This window comes from Pavona decussata, unplaced genomic scaffold, assembly GCF_977016875.1.
Source record: "Pavona decussata unplaced genomic scaffold, jaPavDecu1.1 SCAFFOLD_41, whole genome shotgun sequence".
Lineage (NCBI taxonomy): Eukaryota > Metazoa > Cnidaria > Anthozoa > Scleractinia > Agariciidae > Pavona > Pavona decussata.
Window position 1 is genome coordinate 1,677,193 of NW_028145463.1, and position 26,622 is coordinate 1,703,814.

Here is a 26,622-nt window from a genome sequence, read left to right on the forward strand (position 1 = left end):
CGTCTTTGTGGGAGGCTACAATCTTGGACAGATTAAAATGAAAAATGAAACCCCCCTTCCCCCCCCCCAAAATCAATGATGAATTCGCGCGCAAAGCAAAACGCGCCATTTTTCCATCATTGAAATGGGGGGGGGGGGGGGAGGGGGGGAGGGGGGGTGGTCTTAATTTTTCATTTCATCTGTCTGAGATTGTAGCTGGATTTTGGAAAACAACCACAATTGGTGAAATGATAATTGACGAAGAAAAAATATTGCTTCTGGCCTATACAAATAAAGCCGTTGAGAATGTCAAAAACAAATTGAAGAATAAATATTCTGGAAATGTAAATGATATATGTCATACATTTGATTCCTACTTTTGCGAATGAAAGTCTGAAAAACAAACTGTATTTCTTGAGTTCCGTATGATTCCCAATAAATGGATGTCAAAAATATACAGAGCATTCGTTGATTACAATATTAAAATATGTGTGTTTGGGGATTCAAACCAGTGAAGTTCTGTTGAAGGTGGAAGTCAAATTTATTGCGACTACAAGGAGATGTGTCCTCAGAGAATAACCTTGAAATACAATTCCGAAACATTGAGATATGATACACTAGTAAAATAGTAATACTGTCCACATTCTTGAAACGTGGGAAAGTGTTAAATCACTTTGAACCCATCGGTGATTATTATAAGAGTATATGCTATTTGAACTTTAGAAAGCTAAGAATAACTCCGGGGTATAACTAATGATTGTTGTATAAGATTCGCAAAGGATAGGAAGGCAGAAATTGTCTGTTCAATTTGTTTACGACGGCAAAAAGGAACCATACCCTTTAGCTGTCGGAATGCCCGTATAGGCCACAACAAATTTAAAAGATTATGAAATATTCAACACAATGGAATTCACAATAAAAGACATTGATTTCCTCCGCAGTCAGATCAGAATGAATGACCGAATGGTTTTCTGAAAAAGAATTTGCTGAAAGTTTCATCCCATCGTTCTGCGTGACAGCTTATAAAGACCAAGGTGTAGATATAAATGAACATTACAATATATATGATTGCAATCGTTGAGACCATATGGATAAAAAACAACTTAATACTGCATTATCCTGGCCTCAGTTGTTCAAAGGCCGGATAACTTTATCCAGTTTCAATCTGTGCAACAGTATTTCAGTATTTCCTCTTGTACAAGCGAATGTGCACACTCTAACCACAGTTAAGTTTGGGAGTGTACGAAAACCTTGGACAACGTTTAACGTAAAGCATATTTTAGACCCCGAATAGTGCCTTATCCAGCGGATAAAGTTATCCGGCCTTTGAGCAACTGGGGCCTGAACAACAAAATTGGAATACATTCATGTGGACAATAAATCATTAAGCAATTTATATCGCGCAAGAAAAATTCCTTGTCTTGACCAAATCAATGCGAGACACAATGTGTTATATCAGGAAGGCAAGATCTATAAAATAAAGGTTGAGGACAAAATATATATTGACTCCACATGTCAACCATTCCAAGGACTCTTGGAACATATAAGACCAATCCCAAGGGTGCTGTATACAAACATCGGAGCAAGGATTGATCCGAAGATAAAACCAAATAAAACTGATCATTGATGCACCATCCAAAGATGAAAAAAGCTCTTCAGACTGTTGAAAAGGAATACAATGATTACTGTGTATCAAAATATGGTAGCAGTTATTCTAAATAAACACGGAGGTCCTGCCGTGAAGAGAAAGAAAGAGAAATGTCAAAATGTCAAATGCTTTGTTTATAGTGGAAATGCACTTAGCTACCTAAAGCTAGCTTACAGGCATTCCACTCAGAAATAACGGAAAACAAATATTAATAATCAAATCGAACATAACATGGTTGAATTAAAATCAAATGTGACAATATAAATAAATATTTCTTTTATGATACAAGAAGCGAAGGAAAACGTCACAAGACGATAGCAATATTCAAGGATAATGAAACTATGATCGAAGCACTGAAGAAGATCAAAGAGAAAAAGAAACAAGTGATTGACGAACTGACGGTCCACTGGGATTAACTTGCCGCGGTTTTTATCCACGCGAAAAAAAAAAAAATCAATAATTTGCTCGTTTGTTTGTAATCATATCATTGTTGCTTACTACGGGCTTGTAATGATAAAGTTGCTTATTATTTAGTATATTGTATCGGCCTTTTCTTTTGTTGCTGTGTTGGACTATGACGACTGAATTTGAAAGTGCCTTTGAGTACAATTTGGAGAAATGACCACCCTGTGATCGCCTCGGCCATGGGGTTGAAATTATTATGAGAAAATCGATCTTGAGCGCTAATTTTTGAGAAATTTTGCTTGAAAGAAATTTTTGAGAAAATTGAGCTAAAGCGCGGTTTTTGTGAAAAATGAATTTGAGCGCGTGTTTTTGTATTTTGAGTGTAAGATTTGGGCATTTTGCCATCCCTATAGTTCCGTCGGGCTCTGGCTTAATCAGTTAATTAAATGGCCAAGGGGCAAGATATAAGAAACAAAAGAGGGCATACCAAGACAAATTTTTACATTTATTCATACTAAAATCCAAGTTGTATCAATAATTTACAGCTGACGATAAAAGCTTAAGATATCGAGGCTCTCTGAAGAGAAGCTGAACTGCTTCATTAAATTAAGAAGTTCCAATAAGAAAGACTAGAACGACGAACCATTAATGAGTTCCTGAACTTTTGTATACCTAAATCAAGCGAGTCAGGCATATATGTCTGATTGATTAAAGACTGTCAATATATATAAACTTTATTGAAAAACATCAAATCTGTAGCCCTTTTAAATATAATAACAACCACCATCACACAAAAAAACAAACCAACAAATGGTTTTAAAACAGTAGAAGTGTGGCTTACGATATCGTACAGAAGAACAAACATACCAGGATGCTTAAGATCAATTTTCATTTTGTGGGGAGACTGTTTATTAAATATATATGCGTAGTGTACAAATATCTTTTCGTGTTCATATGTTATCTTAATCTTCAGCTTAAAGTGAAGTAACACGGGAAATTTGGCCCTTATATCAAAAACTCTAAAACGTTTTTTTATCGACAATAATCAGAAAGTTTTGCTCAAATTTGTTGTAAATATCACCCCAGTTCCACTATAGCGCGTCAAAAGTTGTACCTTTCAAGAATTCTGTTGATTTCTCAGTTTTTTTTTTTTTTATGTTCAATTATTTTGTAACTAAGTGAAGGTGCTGTAATGCACCATTTATTTTAAGACCTTTATTCTTCTCGGTAGTCCCATATATATATAGCTGTCCAATGGTGAGGATATTATACGACTCTAAGTTTCTCGTGGTTTATCATTATCATTATTATGATCAATGGAATAAGGACATCATAGGTTCTATGATCAGTTGCTGTTGAATTTTCTCTATGTAAAAAAATATTCAAATGTGCTTTACGGTAAAAAGAAAATAGTAATTCTCAAGATAAAATAAAAAAATAAAAAAAAAAACGTAACGGCTAGCTATAATGTCTATTTTACAACAGATACAGTTAAAAACGTAATTTTATCTTACGTTTGCCGTTCTCCGCTTTCCGTTTCTGCATGAACTTGCATGAGTACCGTTTCGCGTCAGCGACAAACGCGAGAATTATTTGCACTGTTCTTATGCGAAGCCTGGACGTAAAGTTAAAGGGAAATAGCCATTTGCAGTTTTCCACAAAGGCGATGCTTAATCTCCCTATAAAGTGAGAACATCGGAGCCCCATTGTTTAAATCTCCCGACGCACCCCTTGAATAACAGTGAACTTGTTTTAAGCCCGCATTGGCCCACAACTGTCTTTATTTCATCATGTTAAACTTTCTTACACAGATCCGTTCCATCGCGGTAACGTATGTATCCAGTTTGCCAAGCCCGTGTAAATAGTTTGTTTTTCAAACTTAAATAACGGGCACATCTGTATATATTAGCTTGATGACGTTTCCAGTATAACTTTGTCCTCTTAGGCGGGAGTAAAGTTCTCGTAGAGCCTTCCGTCGTACGCTCTGAGGTTGACGCAACCCTAGAAAACATAAAGAGATGTATATGCTCAAAATTCAAATTTATAACAGTAGTATTTCTCAAACTTTCACCTCTAATCATCGAAACCTTCAAAAGTGATTATTAGGCTTTAGGATTTTCTGAGGTTAATGTTTTCCCCACTACAGCAACACTGCAAAAAGGCAGTTATCATGATCACAGAACTGGACGTTGGTTTAATCTTAACACTTCGGCCTTAAACTATCGATATCCTGATTAAGCTATCTTCCCCTCCGTTCATTCTTGAACGGAGCTCTGACCCTCCATAGAGATTTGTTTGGTTAGTGACCTGGTCTTTGAAAAGAAACGAGGCTGTAATTGACTTTGTTTTGATACAAACCTCTGTGCCTTTTACTTGTAAATACAAACTAATTAGCATAAGAACACGGAAGAAGGCATGCAAACTAGGCGAAAGGGTTAAGACAATTTCTAATGATCCGGTTTTCCTCGCTTGTATGTCGAACGCTGATATTCAGTAATAACATCTAAAAATGGCCAACACTATATAGGGTAAGTAAATTATGATGGCAAATCAAATATGTACGTTTAGTACCTGTTTTTCCTTGGCTAGCTTGTTTAAAATGCTGTACAGCTGCAAAAATGTTGGTCGCTTATCCGGGTCTACATCCCAACATGAAAGCATAAGAGCATACCTGAAACGTAAATAATTTAGAAATTAATTTGATGGTGTAACGTGAGCTCTGATCAGTTGCTTAGCCGTTCATGATATCAGCCTTTAGACATAGTATGACGTCATATGATATTTTGAAGGCTCTTCCAGGTATTTAAAAGAAAATGGAAAATACATCCTTTGTTCTCACATGAGCTGACTGAACCAATAGAGAGAGTTTGAGGGAACTGAAAAATATTTGTTGTTGCTGTTGTTGTTTTTGAATGGTAAACCTTCCCTTTTCAATTATTCAAAACTTACTCGCCAAATCTACAATCCGGACATTCTCGTGCTGAAAAAAAATTTTCGTATACAGAAACTATAGAATTTAAGAACTATCGTCTTTCGTAAATAAGTCAAAAGGCAAGACAAAAGGTTTATAAGAAATAGTTGTTGTGTCAGTTATTGCATCTCACTGATCTTTCCTTGTGATTGGAATATGAAAATGCAAGATGAGCGCCCTCTAAGGTTGACTTCAGAGTTAATTAGGGCGTGCGATAATTCGTTTGCCGGTCAAGGTCCAGACATGTACTTTTTTTAACCGAACGTGACTGATACCATCTCAAGTTTGATTTTAAGCCCTCCTCCCCCGCAGAACTGATAAATAAAACAAATACAAATGATAAAACCCCACGAAAAAAAGGACGTGCACCACGGGTATCACACTATGTTATCCGTGTAATAAACAGAGGAATGTACAAACTTTACTCACACTTCATCAGCTACATGTCTCGGTTTTTCCATCCTGTAACCAAATTCCAACTTGTCTATCAGCTCCAATACTTCCATGCCAGGGTAAGGACTGCCACCTTTAGAAAAAAAAAATATCTCTATTAGCTAAGAAACCTGATAAATGGCAGTTTTCTTTACATTGACCTTGCATCAGTGTTCTCTGGAAAATTTTAGGCGATTTCCTTTGGATCAGTTTCAAGCTATAAGTGCCACTATCAACAATCGTATTCTCTTCACTTTTCCCTAAATCTTATGGTAAAAGATGGGGAGAATTTCTTTATAGATTAAGACATTTTATCTTTTATCGAAGTGATCATATCACCTATTCTCATGACCTTTTTCGTTTGATCAAGTGGTGGCATTCTAAGAAGAAATCACATACTGATGACTATGAGTTAAGAATACTTTCACTTCCAAAGGTGTTTGACCTCAAAACACACGGAAAAGCTTATAAAAAAAAATGAAAACATTGAACGGAAAAAAAAATTGACAAAAGTATTGCTCGAAAGTTGATAAAATGCTGGTGTTTTCATTGCGTGTTTTCGTTATTGATCTTTGTTTCAGCTACAAAGCGACCACAAGGAGATAAATTGTTTGCGGTTTTATCCAAATCGCGAAAAAGCCGAGAAATTCAAGACGTATGTTGTTGGTATGAGCAAGGAGGCCCAAAGAATGACGTGGCTGGTGGGATTATTTTGGAAGCTCCAAAGTTCAACATTCTTTTGATTTCAAACTTCCGTTTTAAACTTACGCGTGATCCACAAAACAAAGAAAACAAAAATAATATTCTGTGCATGCCGAAACGCATCAAAACCCGCCACTGGACTTTGGACTTAATGGTGCTTGACGTGCATTTTTTAAAACATTTGCTGTTGTAGACGTGATGTAGACAACGCGCAAACGGATGACTTCCCCACACGTAGAAGATTGTTGTCGACAGAAACTCCTCTCAATATAGGACAAAGGAAAAATTATTGGATAAGAATACTGGCTACTTTTCGTCGAGAAGAAATGCGTGGTGGAAGTAAAGAAGCCGGAATTTAGTGGTGAGAGAGTCGAGGAATTAATGGAGGGGCTCGACGAGCCGACGAAGGTATGATCTTTTTGACAGTTTTTTGTTCGTAAACCTTACAAAGTTATCGCCTGAATAGTTATTTTGAAAATCAGATTAAGTGTTAAGATCAGTAATGCACGCTTTGGTCAGTCTAAAACAGGTCTAAATTGTCCGTTGTCGTTGAAAAATGGCCAAAAATAGGGATTTTCTTAAACTTTGAAATTCCTTTTAAATGCCGATCACTAGAATCGAGGAAAACTGGTCGATTGTGTCAATCGAGAAATATAAAATGCTGAAATTTCAACTTACGAATGGTAATTGAATAATATAAGCTCTCTGCCAGCTTGAGTGTTGCGCTTTAATTACGTCTTTCAAGGTCACTACTCATCTTTCAATAAGGTGCCCCGGACTTTTTCCGAAGATAGTCGAAACGTCGAAAATTTTCGGCCGATTTTCGAATGTCTACGACGACTGATAAAGGTGCATTGAGCGTTTTCGGAAAATAATCGATTCTTTCTTGTGCATGTGAAGAAATGGTTGCTCTCTGTATATCCGAGAGATCATGGCAAATCGACTGTATTTCTTAAGCAAGTCAATTCTTGTCTTTACCAAGTCTTTCATAGGCAATCCCCAATTCACTTACCAATGGTAACAATCTCAAACAGCACCACACCAAAGCTCCACCTGGCAATTTAAAAAAAAAGGATATTTAGTATTTTCTGCTCACTTGTCTTCTATAATTAACCGTTCTGATGTTTGAGTATCCGACTGGTCGACTTGGGCATGATTTCCATGCCATTCCACTTCCATCTGGGACTTTAGTTCCGTTGAGCCGACCGAGGAACTGCTTTTATTTAGTAAATGTGGGTGGTGGGGGGGGTGGTTATAAGGAGGGATCACCAAGATTGATAGAAAAATGAAAAATGAAGAGGAGTCAGGTGGTTTGGTGGTCACTGAAACTATTTCGAGTCTATTAATAGTAATGTGATTTAAGTTTCCTTTCCGTCTAAGTGGGGGGACATCAACCATAAAAAGCGGGATTCTAGGGGAGGGGGAGTAAAAATTACAGTTGAAAGGATATAATCGCACCATCCCCATCCCCTATGGAAAGTGAGCGACTCCTTTTCTTCATTTTTTCTTCATTCCAACTCAATACAGTGTCAGTAATCTTAAACACTGACAAGGAGCATAAGGTTTTTCTGAAAGTGCATTCTTCGCAGAAGCCCTACCTAAAAGTTAATCATGATTGCCTATATTAATAAGCTAAATGACGAATTCTATGTATTAATACGCGCATGAAAATGTTGAAACTTACACGTCACTTTTGGTAGTGTAACGTCCATGTAGCAAGGCTTCGAGAGCTGTCCACTTCACAGGTAGACGACCCTGAAACAAAAAAAGATCACCAAAATTATTTGGTGGATTGCGTACTCAACTATCCCGTAGCTACCCTTCTATCACATTTTTCGGCTTGTGTGTTAACAATCAGTAACTTGCTAACAATGTAATGCTATAGATATGACTAGCAATTGGTCACTGGTACTAAGATAAATCGATCAAAGTTAATCTTTTGAACTGGTTGAATGGGATCTCTATATCGACTGAACTTTCTACTGGTAATGGCTGTTGCAATTGCGTCATTGGGTACTTTAACTCTTACCGCACAGATTTACAGAAAAAATGTTGTCTATGAAAACATTAAATAATATGATTTCAAAGTGTTAAACACTAACTCTTACCCCAGTATTTTTCTGGTACAAGTCCTGTCCGCGGATGTCTCGTGCCATTCCGAAGTCTGTTACTTTACACGTTAGATTTTCGCCCAGCAGTACATTCCTAGCCGCTAAGTCACGGTGAATAATCTAGAAAATTGTAAACAAACTGCTTTTAACTCTACATTAAATTTGCACTGAGAAAGCATTCATACAGTGCCACACTGTAAAGGGTTCCAGTACACTCCCTTTTATAGTATTCTGAAATCACAGTATTAATAGTGACTTTGAAATGAAAAGGAAAATGCAAATCCAGTATTAGAGTGAAAGATGATGTAACAACTTGTTATCATAAACTCTCATGATCGTTATAAAATAGTATGGGGTGATAGTGTGCTCATTAAGAACCGTTGATACATATAAGTTATTCCTATATCTCACGGACTAAACAGAAACTCTGTTGTTACCGGGCCAAAATGATACTCGTGAAAAGTGATAAAATAGGAACAAAAATAATGGCATTATTTACCGTTGTTTTTGCCGTTAAGTGAAACTTGTATTTTGGGCATTTTCCTGATTTATTATGCCTACATGTCGTCTCCAATTGATACATTTAACAAACCTTTTGTGAGCTCAGGTAAGCCATTCCATCAGCGATATCCGACGCAAACTGCATCAATTGTTGGGACGTAAGGCTTTTTCTTGGGAGGTGGTCTATGCTGTAGTAACCATCTTGTAAGCCGCGCTTCTTTCTCAAAAACCCCAGCAAGTCTCCATAAGGCGCGAACTCTGTGATTACGCAGACAGGCTCTACAAAAAAAAAAAATAATAAATGAAAAGCACTGTGATGAATCCTCTCTTCGATAGTTTTTTTTTTGTGGGGGGAGGAGGTGCGCAAACTTGGATATATTAATTTAAATTCGATCAACTTATTGCTGTAAAGTAGTGATACATCATTTGGTTTCGAGTTTGAAACGATTTACAGTTGCATGGAAAAACAAATGTCAAAAATTAGAACTGTACAAAAGACAACAGCAGAGAACTGAAGAAGAAAACGGCTAATTGAAAATAAGGGATTATTAATGATTTATAATTTCTTTGTCATACCTGATTCAGTTATGCAGGCCAATAACTGTACCACGTGTTTATGGGGCGAAAGGTTCTTCATCACTTCAAGTTCAGACAGCAGAACTTTGCGTAGCTCATTCGCTTCTCCTGTAAATGAAATATGTTTTCCAATGTCATAATAATTCATGCTTTAGAGTTTATTAATGATAGTCTTCACATCACTTTGTAATTTATAATGGTTGGTTCGCCGAAGAAATAATATGACTTATACAAAAATCTACATATACAAAAAAATGGCAGCACATTTGATGACAGATACTATTTCCTGAGATACCTCTGTGGACGTGGTAAATAGGCCGGAAAAAACAATTTGATAGTTGGCAATAAATCCTGCTTTTTTTTTTTTTTTTTTTTGCCTTCCACTGCAAAATAACAAGTAGTTGCGTGCTTTTGACGCCAAGATTTTCGATTAGGATCAAACTTAAAATGGAATGTGTATCATGACACTAACTTACCGTTGTCATTTAAAGTTTTCACTGCAACGCGTACCCAGCCTCCGCTCCTGTTAACATTCAAGGCGAGACCCTTCTTAACAACTCCAAACTCCCCACTGCCTATGGTCTTTTCGAGTTTAAGCCTGTCTCGAGAGATTTCCCACTGGCTTTTAGGTCTAACAGTAACAGTTCCATTTATGCCATATTGTCTGTTATTCAATGAATCGCCGTGAATGAGGTGAGAATATACATTGTTGGGAAACATTCCAAGTCCAGATTTCAACTCTTTTTGACCCAGTTTATCTGGCTTAATCTGCTCGATGTCTTTCGTCTTTTTCGGGGTTTGCTGCAAGTTTAAACCAGAGCCCAAAGGTGTCTCATACAAGTGGTTGTACACGTTGTATCCGGGGAGAGAACTTAGCTTTTCATTTTCAAAACCTTTCCCATCCTCTGTGGTGCAACCGTGGTTGTAGTGCATCTCTAAAATCTCTGTTATGGTTTCGTAGTGATTTGTGATCTGTAAATTGAAAGAAAAGTGATTAAACGTTGTCATGACTAAGGGATATCCTGAACAGCTGCTGAGCGTGTCTTTCAGTTTGTTTTTAAAGGGAATTTTCGCATGCAGTCGGTTTTTCTTCAAAATGCATTTCTTTGCTTTCAAGTCAGTACTTTTGTGTTACTCCGTTTTGAACAAACGCTCATAACATACGATGATTGCTATTAAACTAGTTACGTACCGTTCTTTCGTTCACGTCACAAAGTGTGGTTGCTGAGGATTCACTGTCTCTGCTAAAAAAAGAATGTAACGAGCGATAAAATCAGTCAAAATCCTTGCTGGGAATCATAAATCAGAAAAAAAAAACTGGGAACTTTGGTCTCTTAGAGATCTCCTATTGGAAAGAGGGGAAGGAGAAGGGTCCATATAACTGCTGAAGAATTATTTTGAATTTGGAGCAATAGAATGCTGCAAAATTAGAAACCCAAGGTTCTGATCGTGACAAAACAGCCTTTTATATGGTCTTAGTCATCACCGTTCGATAGAAAAACTAGTATGTACTCACTTGTGCTGCCTGCGTCTTGTAGATCGCGGTCGCCTCTTACAAACGTGCACAAGTATAACTGAAAAAAAAAAAATTATCATCACTCCTATGTATCACATACAAAAGTTGAAAGGTAAAAGATCACTGAGCTTTTAGAGTCAAAGATCGATCCTTGTAGTTACTCTAGCAACTTTAAAACATCTCTTTGAAGTTTGAAAAGATGCGAACCTGAACTGGACTCTTATTCTTAAACCTGTGATTGACAGGTGCGCCGCATTAAACAACTGAGCTTTCAAGCGAATAGACCCTTCTTCAAAATGGCGGCAACAGATTATATTGAGTTAAAATTGATACTAGCACTAGAAAGAGCACCTTTACTTTAGTAACCTTACAAAGTTTCAGCATATTAGGTGTTATGTCAGCTTAAGAAATGTAAGATGAAATTTGACAAATTTACAGACGTTTGTATGACTGGGGGTATACGTCATACCCCCAGTCATACAAACGTCTGTAAATTTTTCATTTTTAAGCTTACATTTTCTCAGCTGATATTACACCTGGTATGCTGAAATTTTGCAGGGTTACTAAAGTAAAAGTGCTCTTTCTAGTGCTGGTATACGTTTTCATTCTAACTTGTTTGAATTTTCTGCCGCCATTTTGGAAAAGGGTCTATTGGAAGATGGGCATTCCTTGAATTGAAATAGAGGACGAGGTTAGTTTCTAAACTGTGGTGGTGCATAGGTGGGGGAGTAGGCATATTTGGTTTTATCTGAGTTAATAAGGTAATTTAACTACCTAGAGAGATTCGAGAGCTGACTGTTGGAGCGTTAGGGTGGGATGAAGGGCTCATAGTCTCGAATATCTTTTCTTTTTCTTTTAATTTTTTTTTTTTTCGGGTTCACCTTATATCAGCCTTTGATGAAATCCAGGTGATAGCATGAAAAGATCATTTATGAATATGTGAACTGCGGATGAATGCTATACGACAGAAAGATCATACTGAGAAAATCAAGCAACTTTAAAATTAAGATGATACTAAAGCCTAAAAAAAGTAAAGGAGCTCAGTTTCATCCGTATCGTCAAATGCGTCAAATGGTTCATAGGCTAATTGAAAGAGATGTAATATAAAACTCGCAGTGTAGAATCTTGTTAGTAAAAGCAGAAGTAGAACGGAAAACCTTCACTTACTCTTTTGCGTGAATTTCCAAAGCATAAACACAACAGCTGGAATTGCAAAGGCCATAACAACAACCCACAGTGGGGCGAGATAAGTGAAGCTGTTTCTAGTAGGTCCCTTCTCTCCCTTCTCTTTATTAGCACCTGATTTAAGAAATTAAAGAAATGAGATAATATAAATTTAAAAGAAGCTTACGATTTATCTCAACTCTAAACTAGAATAATTCAAATGAAAACTACTGAGCAGTACTTTCCTGTGGTGCTGTTTATTATGCTGTGTGAGGTGGTTCTAACTTTTGAGTCTGTGGATGGAATCCTAAAGTTTGACCATTCAAATGAAAGCTACCGAGCAGCACTTTCCTGTGGTGCTGTTTATTATGCTGTACCAGGTGATTCTATTCTTTGAGTCTGTGGATGAAATCCTAAAGTGTGACCATTTAAATGAAAGCTACTGAGCAGTACTTCCCTGTGGTACTGTTTATTATGCTGTACAAGGTGGTTCTTAACTTTTGAGTCTGGATGAATTCCATAAGTGTGACTTTTCAAAGGAAAGCTGCTGAGCAGTACTTTTTAGTACGGCCGTTTTTATACTGTACAAGGTGGCTCTAACCTGGAGTCTATGGACGGAATTTCAAGGCGTGACCATTTCGATCAATTCTTTGTTGCTGTTTATTATATATGCTGTTCAACGGATAAAGTAAATTGTAGTATCATTACCCTTGGTAAGACCTTATACAATAGCCACTTGAAAACGCGCGGGGTAAACTTTGGTCGATTCTCTTCTTGAAATGATTATTGTTACAAAACGAAAGTTCAACATGTTTTTGTTCTATAGTAATTCATTCTTGTCTATCTGTCATGTTATTATGTGTGCTTTCAGTGGCCCTGTCGTACCTTGTGCGACAGTTGGGTACTTCGTCCGGTAGGTTTCGGAGTCCTTTGTTGAGCTTATCTCTGAGGAATAAAAACAACAATTCATTAGATTTTTAAATTACCTGAAGTAATTTTCATCCTGTCTCTCTCTTTCTAAAATAGTAATTTTTTTTTTGCAATGTCAAATTGGGAGAAGCAGACTAAAAGATAAGAACAGTATATGAAGGATAACCGCACACATATTGTTCTCCATTCAAACTGGCTATGAGCGATAAAAACAAACAAAACCATTGGCTAGTCAAGTTTTTACATTCTGCTTCTTAATTTAAACAATCCTCTGAATCAAATTGATATATTTCTTTCTTATATTATCTGTAAAATTTCTCTCCTAACTTGTTTCATGATGCTTACCTTCTGTCATATAAGGGGATGGTACAAACACTTCAGTCCCAACTGTTGCTGTTAAAACAAATAAAAGTAAAATTAAAATAAAATGTAATAGCTTTTTTACTCGAAAATAACGCAGTTTGTAGAAATTGGTTTTCCAATCCACTAAATTTTTCCTGTTGTTAAAGGAATGATATCACTTCCTTGGTCTTGATTGTACAAAGTCTTAATCTCGTCGAAAGCGGTGAGTATTTCGTTATAGGACCTGTTTGGAATGTGATAATGGTATCGAAGCAAAAAGTTAAGACCTTGGTGGAATCATCTGTGAGATGGCAGTCCCTGTAAGACTATTGCTTAGTAAGGACTGACTTTCGACAACTTGAGCGGGTTATTGTCTCTGTTTACCAAGTTGTGCCAGTGTTAGTTTATCGGCCGTTTGTAATGCCAGTTCCGATTCATTTATTATAGCCTAAATTTTGAACAAAGCGGAACATAAACCGTGCTTACCAACAGGAAATTTTGCGGTTCTAAAATGTCTTTCCACGCCATAGAAGCTTTGGCCGTATTTGTTCCACGCTGAGACAGCTGTTGTGTAGTTCTGGTTCCATTGTAAATCCACCAAAGTGTACCTCGTCTCTGTTGTGTTCCAGGTAATTGGCGTCTCCTTTGAACCATTTCCAGCTGGTAATTTCCAAACGGATACTGTATAGACCTCGACAGGACTTTCACCATTGTATGGTCTTGCCCATTGCAGTGAGCATCGTTTACCATCCACAGTGATGTTTTTTATCCTGGGTGCATCAGGTAAACCTGTTAAAAACAAAAGGAATTGGCTTCATTTAACTAGCTTAAACTCTGAAAACCTGACTCAAAGTTCCGCCGAGCGAAAGTTCATTCAAACTCAGTTATTGGTGTAATGTACTGATATGAAAACTGTTATCCTAAAATGCAAAATAATTTAATTTTCTTACCTATGGAGCACCAAAGTTCTCTCTAGGAACTCGTTCAAAGGTGACCGCCCCTTCCAGGTCGAATTGAAATTTGAAAAATTTGGTTTTTGTGGAGGGGAGAAAACCGAAGTACCCGGAGAAGAAGGACGAGAAGCAACAACAAACTCAACGTCCTCTCCAGGAATCAAACCCGAGCCACACTGGTGGGAAGCGAGTGCTCTCACCACTGCACCACCCCTGCCCTCCTCATATGATGTATGAGGTTTACTGGTGGTAATACTTCTTTTTATAAATACAACCATGTATCCCGCCATGAAAAAGTTCTCTTCTACATTATTGGGAATACTTCAAGATCTCTAAGTGGTTTTATACACCACAAATTATTTGACAGTAGGGTGATTGATTTATTATTCGCTCTGCTTAAGGGTGGAGTCACTTCACTATATTTTGTACTTGTGGTTGTTTGTTCCTGACTTGTATAGAAGTTTTTAATTGAACAGGCTGAGGATAAGGTCAATAAGTTAACGCGCAAGTGGCGACAATATAAAAGAACATCTTACCAACTAAAAGAGTTGTTGCAGTGGTCTTCGCAGTTTCTCCGTAACCAACCTCGTTTCTTGCCTGTATCTCAATAACGTAAGTTCTATTTCTGGCTAATTTCTCGATAGTGAAGGACGTCCCTGTTATTGCGGGAAACTCCTGTTTGACAATAGCTCCATCTAAAACTTTTATTCTGTAGTCTAGTATTTTGATATTGTTGATATCTTGAACCGAAGAATTCCAGGTTAATTCTAACGCGAATGTACGTGGAAGAACCTTCATAGTAGGCGGACCAGGAGGATCTGAAAAAAGAGGAAAATTTGAAGTCAGCGTGGTTCAGCAATGAAAAAATTAGATATCATGGAACTAACGCGAGCTCCGTAGTTCCATTGGGGGAGTGGGGAAAGTGGGAACTGAACCGACTTGCGCATAGTGCTTCCTCCCAACGCTCTCGTCTTCACATCGAGGGTAAAAGGTACTAGCTGCATACTTAACACAACAATGTTCTGTCTTTAACAAAACAAACAAACAAACAAACAAACAAAACAAAACAAAAAAAAAAGACATGTGAGTGGTCCAAGTTAGTGAACCTTTTCGAAAAATTGAAACCGCACAGGGAAACAGTCCGAATTTTATCATTATCTTTGTTTAAACGGTCTAGCTTAAGCACGTGGTAAAATTAGCAGTAAAACATTCTCTGACCTGCTTCGAGCGTTGTGAAGCTTTGTCTCTTAAACCAACCGTAGCCATCTTCACTCCTTGCTTGTACATTTACAACATATGTTCGGTTGTGCGTCAAGTTTGCTATGTACAGTTTTGAAACGTTTATTCCCGTAAATTCTTGCTGTTGTTGTGTGACAGTGTCTATGAGAAGCACTCTGTAATTGAGGATTTTGACTCCCGTATTGTTATTCGTTGAATTCCATGATATGTTAACTGCCATTAAACTTGGTACCGCGGTAACGGAGAGAACTCTTGGAGGATCTGCAAAAATAAAAATAAAGCTGCTGGTCTCTCTAACAGGAAAGGAACAATTACACTCTTTTAATTACCAGGTAATCAAATGGTTTTCTTGTCATTTCTGCTTTGTGTTAGCGTTGTCGTAGAAATAAAATGTGGCAAAATGTTAAACGAATGATGAAATAGAACTTTTTGATTTAAAGGCTTAAAATTACACTTGTTGTAAATGAAAGCGAATAAAAGAATGACCAAAGTAGAACAGGAACAAATTGATTTGAAATAATTCATAATAACAGCTGAGAAAATGAATGGATGGATGCATGAACTAACGATTGAATGAATGTCAATAACGGAACTACTCACTGAAATGCAAAACCCCTGAATAATTGCTTTACCTGCTTGCAACGTCGAAACACTGACGTTTGCTGGTTTGCCATAACCAACAATATTTCCTGCTTGTAAAAGTATAGTATAAGTTCTGTTATGCTTTAAATTTTGAAAAGTGTATTTGTTCTGTTTTATTCCACTTTGCATTTGTTGCTCTTTTTTATTCGCATCGAGTAATGTTATCCTGTAAGCCAATATGGGGCTTCCTCCGTCGTCACGTGACCTGTTCCAGGTTGCACTGATGGACAGGAAGTCTGATGTTAATTCTTTTATTACGGGTGGGCCAGGAGGAACTGAAACATGAAAGAAAATTGGCAATTATGTTTGGTTTTTGGCAGATCGATCAATAGACAATCAACCTTTACATGGAAAAGGCAAGGTTTTCGCAGGCCTAGTTACTCACAGCTTTCCCCAACCCCAACCCCTTCGCGCTGAACTCCAGCTTCTGCAGCAAAAATCCTACGCGATAGTCCATCACACTCACAGTCAATGGCAGTCACAACGCTACTGCACAGTGTAATTTAAAGACGAAAGATTTACCATTAAAAGTTATTTTTGTCGTGTTCAGGGAGAACTGGAGTATTGTGTTAGGTATGATCTATCATATTTCTTTGATATTTGCCTTTTTACAAGAGAAAAAGATATTTTGAATTCGTAAAAGCTATAAATAGCCATTGCATCTCTCTCATCTAAAAATGCCCACTGCATCTCTTAAGTCTTTTAACCCTTTCACTCCCATGATCTGAATGTTAATTCTCCTAACTGACTGCCATACATTTATTTTTAAAGTTAGTTCACAGAATTTGGTATTCCATCAACCAATATCACCTAGTTGATGATTTTATTTATTCTCATCACCTCTCTGGTTGACAATGTATTCATAATGTGAGGAGAAATTACACATTGATCACTCCTGGGAGCAAAAGGGCTAAAAGTACTTCGCCTTTCTGAAGAAATCATCGCTTTGGTAAAAGAATTAAAAGGTTTTTTTTCGTTAATGCTCTTTCTGTTCTTGATTTTCCACGTAAAGCGTTGTCTGTTTTGTACCTTACATGAAATTAAGGATGAGAAAAAAAATCATCTTACAGCACGCACGCATGGTCGAGTATTTGACTTATTAACTTACAAAGTTGTTCCACTGTAACATTATGCCACGCTGTTCCCTTGACATTTGTAGCTTTGCACGAGTAACGACCAAAGTCGCCCGCAGTACTAGGCGTTATCGTCAATGTGCTTAAGCCATGCGTCGTGACGATACCGCTTGAGATTAGTCGGCCGTCTTTGAACCATCTGAAATTCGCAGCGGGATTTGCATCCACAACGCATTTTAAACTGGTCACGTGGGTCAACCAGGATTTTATCATGGGATTTGAAGACGCAATCGTGTCGATGTAGGGTCGATCTAAAAAAATGAGACAAAGTTACAGGATTAACCTTGAGCCGGAATGAATAGCTATACAGTCAAGTTTAAGTACTCTCACTTTTCTGTGATAGACGGTCTGAGATACCTGCTTATCGTATCTTTTCGGTTGGTGCCGCCACGTTCTGCCTTTGCTAAGCTCTTTCAATTTATGGAGTGTATTTGTTTGAAGCAAGTTTCATCATTTATGTTTGGTGATGAAGCTGGATATGTCAGTTAAAAGAAGATCCGCCTGTATAACACTAGCTTACCCACGGAAATGACTCGTTCTACTCCTAAGGAAAACGACCAAAAGCAAAGAAAAAGGCAGTGACGGTAGTGTCAATTCGTCTTCAGTTAGCAGTCAATCATGCAGAAATGCTCATACCCGCAAAGTACTTTAGTTAGAATAATATTATGACAAATATTTAAATTCCCATCACGAAGGTTCCTGTTCCCCTACATATTCAGACTTCATAAGTGCAATTTGCGTCTACATTTCTCTTCCTGATGACGTTAAAAGAAAATGAGTCATCGACTGAGCGCAATCCAGCTAGTCATCAATCTAGTTCTCTTCAAAAGGCCTCCATAAAGCTATCACTTACATCGTACAACTTTCACAAAAACGCTGTAAAACGCTGATCCGGCTGGGTTTGATGCTGTGCAAACATAGCTACCACCATCCTTGCGTTCAATCTTCGAAATCAGAAATTCCGTCGTGTTGCTGCTCTGCAGTAGTTTCCCATCCTTTGTCCATCTTATGAACGGTTTAGGGTCACCACTTGCGTTACATAGTAATTTCACATCTTCACCATCTTCTTTGTCTACAGTCGCACTTGATCGTCTGATAATTTTGGGTGGAACTGTAAAGCGGCAGTTGGTAAAATAAACAATCACATTAAAATTTCAAAATCTGTTATTTTCGCTCTTGGCTTGGTGTCGCCATGTGTGTATACATAGGTTTGTTTAAATGTGGCTATTTACATGAAAGATATCAAGCGGTACTTCAGGCTGTGGTAGTACCGTTCATTGTCTTGTCCTGCAAAGAAACTTTCCTGTTGTGCAGTGTATTAGTGCTGTGCAAGGTGCTTCCACTTTTTGAGTCTGTGGATGAACCCTATGTGTTACCGATCCGATTCAGATGAAGACTATGTGACAATGGTTGTCGTCGTTTTGTCTGTTTGTTAGTTTTGTTTGTTGTTCACAATTTATTAGCAATTAACTAAGCATTTGTTGTCTTGTTCTAAGGAGAAAACAAACAATAATCTGAAGTGAGCCTTACCTTGAATGTTGATTCTTATAGGTCCTTTCTTAAATTCGTCACCATAAACTATCGCTGTGCAGCCGTACGTATGATCTCCGTCTGACCAGGTCAGATTTTGTAACACAAAATGCACACTGCATCCGTGTTGGTTGATAGTTTTAGTAACATTCAGCCTGGACTTTAAAGATGACGGAAGTTTGTCATTAAATTCAATGCTTTCATCCTTTTTAACTGTTAGGTATTTGTTTCTTATTCTGTCGTTGTTGTCTGTCTGCCCCCAATAGATCTGTTCAAAGGTTGACCAGTCGTTCCAGTCTCCAAATGAAAAATTCCAGTGGAAAGACACGTCGGAGCCCAGGATCCCAATTACTGTGGGTGGAGGTACTACGGTGAATTTTGTATTAGCGTGCTCTGAAAGGCAATAGCAAAGGAAAACAGCTAAGGCAAGAGTCACTACACTTTGAGAAACTTGTGTTAACCACAGATACGCGGGTAATGTTAATGGTAAATCCGTCAGAAAAATATTGTTTGGTAGTCTCGCGTAGTACTGAACAAATGAACAAAAGTGATCTGATAATGTCGATGGTAATTCCGTCACAAATATGTTGTTTCGCGGAATGAAAGTTAGCAACGATTACAGTGGGTACCGCAATTGAAGTCATGTCACAACTGTTTTCAGTGTTGTAGGTATTGACAGTTCACTGTCAAAAAACCATGACGACACCTCAATGTTAAGTCAGGATAAAAACATCAGTGAACGTGCGAGATAAAATTGTTTCCAAATAAAACCTTTCTTTTTGATACTTTTAAAGATATGGGAAAAGGCAATGGATATATCGGAAACATTTTACTAAGAGCAAAATAATGCACTTACGTCCCACAGTGACTTTGAACTGAAGAAGACAGCAGGAAGTAAAAACTGTCGCTGCTAGGAGAAACTGCATCTTGCTTTTAGTTCGATGATTCAAACGTCACGCTGCACGAAGGAAAAAGAAACAAAGTTAATTTCGATTGTGTCACAATTTGTGTCTATTGGTGTATGGTAAGGGTGTCCGAATACGGTTGGCTGCTGTTTTGGGAGATCCACTGCAATGTTTAATGATATTTTATTCCGCTATCTGTTGTCCTCCGTCTACCTTCAAAACCCACTTTTAAAGTGTTCTTATCGGCCCAGATGACATGAAATTCGTTGGATCTGGAAATGTTAGCAGCAGGCACCTTCAAACGAATCTGGAAGCATATATAGAACCCTCCAAATTGATAACATTTAGAAGCCATGGCGACAAAATATTTAATACTGGTGACCTGAGAGTTACAAACTGTCTACCAAACCCCACTGAAGAATATGATAAACACTCGTTAACAGACGTTTGTCCTTCTTAAAACTGAAAAGGAGGCTGCTTAAACCGATAGAATGGCACTATTTCAAGTTATAAGTCGCTTACCCAATTTAAAAAAAGCGTTGTGCTGTGCAATTTTTTAATAAATGCCAAAGTAAATAGAAAAGATTTTTTTCAAATTTTCTTTTTGGAAAAAAGTGTGATGGAGTTTGAAGCTTTCTATTCAAAGACACAAAGTGCTACATTATTTCATTAGTGGGATAAAGTTTGGAGAAGCTGAAACGATCCTGTCTTCAGCACTAGGGACTATTTTTGAGTAGAAAAAAATTGGGGAAAATGGCGAGTGAGAAACCCAAGGTGGAAGTTTTAACGACCAATTTTCTTCGGTCAATGCAATTTCCGTTAATGAAGGCGAAAGTAAATATACGAGAATTTCTTTAAAACAATTTTTGAAATAAACTAAAACACAAACTTCATCACACGAAAGTCTTGCTTAATAGCTTTCTATTCAAAGACACAACTGACACATGAAAGGCGATTAAATTATTTCGTTAGTGGGATAAATTTTTAGCAGCTGAAGCAATCTACCCTCAGCAATTAGGACTATTTTTGACCAGAAAAAAAAATTGGGAAAAGGGCGAGTGAACAACCCAATTTTCTTTCAATGACTGAAATTTTCGTTCATGAACTGCCAGAGTAAAACTATGAGAATTTCTTTAAATTTTATTTTTGGAAAAAAACTGAAACACAAACTTCATCACACGAAAATGTTGCTTAATATCAATTTCTATTGGCACATGGAATGGCGATTAAATTATTTTATTAGTGGGATAAAGTTTGGAGTAGCTGATACAGAAGCAATCCAAGAAAAAATTGTCAACAATGGCAATTGAACAGCCCAACATCACGACACTGATGCGGAGACTAAAATAACCATAATAACTCTCCTAGAACATTCACAACACAGTTCAATAAGACAACGAAAAAATAAAGTTCTGTTGTGTTTCTAAGGAGATTTTCCAAAGTTTAAGTCGTGTTTGAAGGCGATGTTTCGAGCTTAATAATGTTTTTGTTTTAAAAAGTGGGTTGCTCCTACAAACAAAAATGTTTCAAATCAAATCAAAATTTATCTATACAATGCACACTTCGAAAATTCATGTAGAGACTCAAAGTACGTGCAGACATCACTACGAGTACGTTCTGCTCATCAACCAGATGTCAAGATTTCAACAGCAAACTTAAGAGTTAAAAGAATAATGCTTAATAGCCTTCATTTCCTCTTAACAGCCTTCATTTTGCCACACTTAAAGAGCGGTGTAACTTTCTTTTAGTGCCAATTTGAACGGCCAAAAAACATTTGTATGGACGTAAATGTTAAAATAATGGTTCACCTGTGTTGACATAAACCCTGTTAGTGCACAGAAAGAAACTAGTATCATTCATATTTGGCTGCGGTAGGTAGGATGGAAATGATTGCGTCAATCATTTAAATTGCTTTTGAGTATGTTGGAAAATTGGTAAAAAAAGAAAAAAAAACCCTGATAACAGTTTATTCTTCCTCGGACAAATCATTTCATATTTCTCCCTCCCGGTGATCTAAGAGTAATTTCATGTGAGAAGAGAGATTCTTAGTCAAATATTTGAGAAGTTTTGACTAGTTTCCTCCCGGTGCTCCAAGAGTAATTTCATGTTAGAAAAGAGGTACTCACAAACATTCAGTGAGGAGTTTTGACCAGCATACAGCAAAATCTCCGTAACAGAGCTCCTTTAAAGATTTCATCCACAGACTACGAAGTTAGGATCACCTTGTTTTATGTATAAAGTTGCGTTCGATTGACCTTATCACGGAATAGCTGTTAAATTTAGGCCAATTCTGCAAACTATCGCTGACGCATGAGAATTTAAGAGCCGTCTGGTACTCCAGTAACTCCTAAAACCTTTCATGACGGGATTTCTTGTCATCGTTGTATGTATTCCTATTCGGGAATAGGGTCAATCGAACGCACCTTAAAAAGTTAGAATCACCTTGTTTTATCATGATAGAACCACCGCAGAAAGATTCTGTTCAGCAGCGTTCATTTGAATGGCGACACTTCAGTAATTGGAGTTTATTCGCAGGGACTCGAACTTTGTCTTTTCGGGGAAAAAGGTCAAAGGGAAACTGTCAAGATTGAGTTCTATGAAACAGACATTTTGGTCATTCAATGAAAATATCCTTATAATATTCAAAGGAGTAAAATCAACCTTTCCAGCATATTCTTATAAATGTATAAAAAAATGAAATTTGAGTTCTGATGCACCAGGAAGATCAACTAAGCATTCGTGATATGCAATTTCTGTATAAAACAGTAAAGCTTAGTTCTGAAAGGTGATTATTTCTGCCATGAAAGGGTTTATAATTAATACTGTGAAATCCGACGCAGCACTACTGGGGCGTGCACGTAGGATTATTTGCAGTGACAGAAACAGGGCAAATGGAAAGAAACTAATTCTGACGAACACTGAATATGTTCACTTAAATCGACATTATAGTCAAAGGAATTCCATCTAGTTAGAACCACCATATAGAGCGTAATAAACGGACTAGTGGAGTGGCCCTCCCCCCACCCCCACACCCGCCCCCTTATTTTTTAGCACAAAACCGAGGCACGTCGGACCGAGGTGGCGATACATGGAGAACTTAGCAACGGCGATGACAACGTCAACTTGAAAATATACTGAAATTCAGGATATTTGAGCTACTTCGCGTTGTTCTTCCTCGTTCAACTCGTACAATGTGGGTGAATCATCCGGGAACTAAGTTGATACGGGAAGGAGAATGAGAAATTTACCGTCGTGTGCTCACGTTCTCCATAAAACATTCAATTTGGTGACTTGACGTTATTATTGAAGAGGGCGGGAGAGGAATCTGCCAAAATATACAACGCACGTGCAGAAAGTTTTTTTTTTTTGCTCATTTAACCTATGACGTATGAAAGAGGTCAGTTGAACATTCCAGGGTGGACCCCACACTTATCCGCTGAAAAGTACTCTATTGCTTAAATTTCGTCACTCTTTAGAAAGACAGACATGGTAAATGATACCACAGAAAGATGATAGCTCAATAGCTTTCATGTGAATGGTCTTATCCGGGGTCTTAGTACTCGAGGATTGTATGTCTACAGCCTAAATGATTAAAGCCGCATTAGAAAGGAAGAGGTTAAAGGGAAAACAGACAATGCATGAAATGCAAGAACGACAAGCAATGCAAGCCGTCTCAAAGTGTCTACGTATTGAAAGAAAGCCACGTTTTAAAAACCGAATATGTCCTTTTATTTGACTTTGGCGGCAGTATACCGCATGAGACATGCAGAAGTGAAATTTGATATCAGTATTTTAAGCATTTTACTGCTCCCTGACACTGGCAGTGAACTAAATTGAATTGTTCGCAACTATAAGAGTTTTACCCAAAGACTTAAAGCTTAAAGCCACATTTTAACTCCGCGAGGAATCACCAGGGATAGAGTTAAAAGAAAAATAAGATTTATTAACGTAACAAACATCTGCTGCGTCATACGAGGATGTAAGTCCGGCATTGTTTGGCTTACTAAACTAATCTGTTAAATAAATTTTCTGGGTTTAGAGTTCAAATTTCTGGTCTGCATATGTGAAATCAGTGTTTCACAACCTAGTGAGTGAGTCTTGAGCACACACTAACTAGAGAAGAATTCATCAACTCTTGAGTTCTTTAAAACCGTGGTGTTCTGGCCTGGAGCATGCTGGAGGGAATACAATTTCCTAGCAGTCGGTGATGTACAACTGTAAACGCGATTTAGCTTTCTGTCTGAAAAAGAGTATCGCGGAAAATTACATATTTTGGTCTGAATAGGGTCAGCGTTTGGAGGACCGTGCCCTACCAAAAATTCCGAGGGGTAAATCTCCCTTCCCCCTAAACGATTTCCGAGAATTGCAGGCTTCCTTCAGTACCCGCACCAACGAATTAAACGCACCTTTTTGCTTATTAATCACCGTACACTACACAAGACCAGAATTTGAGACTACTTGATGACTTAATTGCGAGTTTAAAAGGACGCTACGAAGTTAATATGCACGCATATTCCCCTATTATTCTTAATTGTACAGTTTTAGTTTGTACCACTTGTGATCATTGCCGCCCTTCATCCTCGTTCATAAGGTTACGTTTTTGCTTTCTGGAAGTAGAGAAAGAGTACCATATTTCACTGTCCGGTTAAGAAATTTGTCCATAAGAATTTTCTTGGAACTGCCACCAGTAACAATGTGTTGTTACACTTTCGCCTTCATCGCGTATCCCTCCCTTCATTCAATGTTGTTTAGAAACTTAAACGAGATGTAAAATATGTCGCGTTCCTTGCGCTGTGAATGTTGTTTAGAAACGTAAACGCGCTGTAAAATATGTCGCGTTCCTTGCGCTATGCAACATTACACAGGGGGATAGAGGGGCGGATGGTCGAACGATTTATGACACTCCAGTGTGACATATCGATAAAGATGATTTTCACGGCTAAATGACTGAAAATCCAAAATTAAGCGTAGTTCTCGAAGGCAAAGTGAAAAAGGGACTAATTGCTCTCAAGGATAGTGCCGCCTTTTTCTACTGCGCATTCGTTCTGCTCATCTCGAGTGTTTTGCGTGGTTTATAACGACGCGGAAATAGAAGATCTTGGAAAGGGCTTTTGGAATTCGAAAAGTAAATTAGGATAGCCACGCATTATTCAGAGATGATTAAGCTTCTATTTGGAAAAGAAATGCCATGCATTGCTATTTTAAGACCTCTGAGATTTATTGTTGCTTCAATTTTCCCTTTGGATTTTAAAAGCTCACGCTAAGATTTGCTTTTACCGTATACTAATAAACCGCGCAAAAATACTTCAGTATTAGCTATATAGGAAGCACCGTCTTTATGCTTACAAGATCTTGCCATAAATGGCAAATTTCTTGAGCTTGTCTTAACACACTGGTAAGGCAAATGGACGACCTTGTAAACCCTGTGTGATTGTACAGCTAGTTCCATGCATATTACTGCATGGTCCACCATTCAGTTCAAAGCTACTGAGCAGTACCTTCCTTTGTTGATCCATTTTTTTTTTTTTTTTTTTTGCTGTACAAGGTGGTTCTCAGTAATTTTGAGTTTGTATATGGAATCCTAAAGGGTCATCATTCTTTCCTTTTTAGGCACATTTCAATTCAAAGCTCAGTTTGTACGTTAAGGAAGCTGCTGTTATGGTTCGTGACGAAGCCCTCGGTGGATGATCTCGAGCTGTTATAGGAAAAAACGCCAAGATATGCACACGTACATTCACAGTCGGTGAAGGCCAAAAACACGGAAATATAAGATACCGGAAAGCAGAACTGTCATCAGACGAAGCACGAAGCACGGAATATCAAGCGCAAAACAGTGGTACCGGTAGATAGTACATTTCACAAACTTTTTACAAAATTTTACAAATTTTACAGTTACAAACAAGAAACGTTTAGGTTATTTTATTCAAACATTTGGACATATAAAAATGTGATTAAGATGAAGATCATCTTCAAGTCGGTCGAGATGCCGGTTACCGGCGGAAACGTAAAGAACGTACATCTATCCGGCGAAGATGGTGCATGTACTCTAAGTAATATACAGTTTAGCCGATAGTTAGTGATCTAACCTCACGGTTAAAATATAGTTGTCTGCTCTTTGAACAACTGGACCCAGCTGGGTTTAAGGCGTTGCCACTAAGTATGTAAGAAAGTAAGGAACTACCGTTCATATCGCTGGAGGGTGCCAAGCAGAAAAGGTTTTTGTGCGTAACTATTTGTTTTCTGTATCAGGTTGTACTTCTATTTGTCTCTTTTTTGCAATTTTTTGTGTTGGTTGTTAGCAAATAAAGATCCAATGGGCGAAACTCTTAAAAAAAAATCCGTGACTTAATTAATACTCATATCTCAAAAATATGGAAGGCATGGACTGTTGATCGATGGATTACAGCTGGGAGATTTCGGGATGTTATGAGATCTAACAGTATGAACTATATTTTAGCAACTGATTTATAAAGAGAGGATCGCGTTTCCTTTTATTCGCTTCGCAGTCGTTTCCGAGCCGTTTTTCGCCACTCCCTCCGCAGATCACTTTGTCCTCAACGTCGGAGTGCCATTAAATGTAATAGAATCATAGTTTGTGAACAAATTGTCGAATGGAACAATTATTCTTACCTGTAGTCCCGGTATGTTCACATCGCCAAAAAGCCCATAAACTATGGGAGATACGTAGAATTGTGAAGATCGGCAAAAAAACTGCTCTTTTAAGGTGTCTATTTAGCAAGTTTCCGGTCTCCCAGTGCTATCGACAAAGTGATGATATATTTGAAAGGCCAATAAGCAAAACTGCCAACCTCACTACACCTGGTTCTGTTGGTACGTTAGTATTGGCCTATAGCCTGTATAGGCGTTCGGATCGTTTGAAGATCCCGCAAATGAGTGGTTGATTTGATTGTACCTTGTGGTGTGGCAAAATAAATAAATAAAC

At 37.7% G+C, this 26,622-nt stretch overlaps 1 protein-coding gene and 1 long non-coding RNA gene across 4 annotated transcripts in view; one reads left to right on the forward strand and one right to left on the reverse strand.

Annotated features, from left to right (window-relative positions):
• LOC146482978 (uncharacterized) overlaps positions 1-26,622 on the forward strand; it is a 57,120-nt gene that overhangs the window by 5,497 nt on the left and 25,001 nt on the right. The window contains exon 2 of the long non-coding RNA XR_014864019.1: positions 6,331-6,545. This is a non-coding gene — a long non-coding RNA (uncharacterized LOC146482978). The remainder of the gene's footprint in view (positions 1-6,330; positions 6,546-26,622) is intronic.
• Positions 3,432-26,622, reverse strand: part of LOC146482979 (uncharacterized) — a 31,424-nt gene continuing 8,233 nt past the window's right edge. For all 3 annotated transcript variants that reach the window (XM_085106597.1, XM_085106596.1, XM_085106595.1), the window contains 22 exons: positions 19,631-19,732; positions 18,775-19,167; positions 18,098-18,355; positions 17,220-17,495; positions 16,102-16,386; positions 15,449-15,730; positions 14,767-15,048; positions 13,764-14,066; positions 13,281-13,328; positions 12,891-12,950; positions 12,009-12,140; positions 10,842-10,899; positions 10,518-10,569; positions 9,802-10,297; positions 9,326-9,433; positions 8,841-9,028; positions 8,246-8,368; positions 7,822-7,892; positions 7,150-7,190; positions 5,433-5,529; positions 4,604-4,703; positions 3,432-4,033 (listed from right to left, as the gene is read on the reverse strand). In XM_085106597.1, coding sequence (XP_084962723.1) covers positions 3,974-4,033; positions 4,604-4,703; positions 5,433-5,529; positions 7,150-7,190; positions 7,822-7,892; positions 8,246-8,368; positions 8,841-9,028; positions 9,326-9,433; positions 9,802-10,297; positions 10,518-10,569; positions 10,842-10,899; positions 12,009-12,140; positions 12,891-12,950; positions 13,281-13,328; positions 13,764-14,066; positions 14,767-15,048; positions 15,449-15,730; positions 16,102-16,386; positions 17,220-17,495; positions 18,098-18,355; positions 18,775-19,167; positions 19,631-19,700 — 3,783 coding nt within the window. In that variant the 5' untranslated portion in view covers positions 19,701-19,732 and the 3' untranslated portion in view covers positions 3,432-3,973. The remainder of the gene's footprint in view (positions 4,034-4,603; positions 4,704-5,432; positions 5,530-7,149; positions 7,191-7,821; positions 7,893-8,245; positions 8,369-8,840; positions 9,029-9,325; positions 9,434-9,801; positions 10,298-10,517; positions 10,570-10,841; positions 10,900-12,008; positions 12,141-12,890; positions 12,951-13,280; positions 13,329-13,763; positions 14,067-14,766; positions 15,049-15,448; positions 15,731-16,101; positions 16,387-17,219; positions 17,496-18,097; positions 18,356-18,774; positions 19,168-19,630; positions 19,733-26,622) is intronic.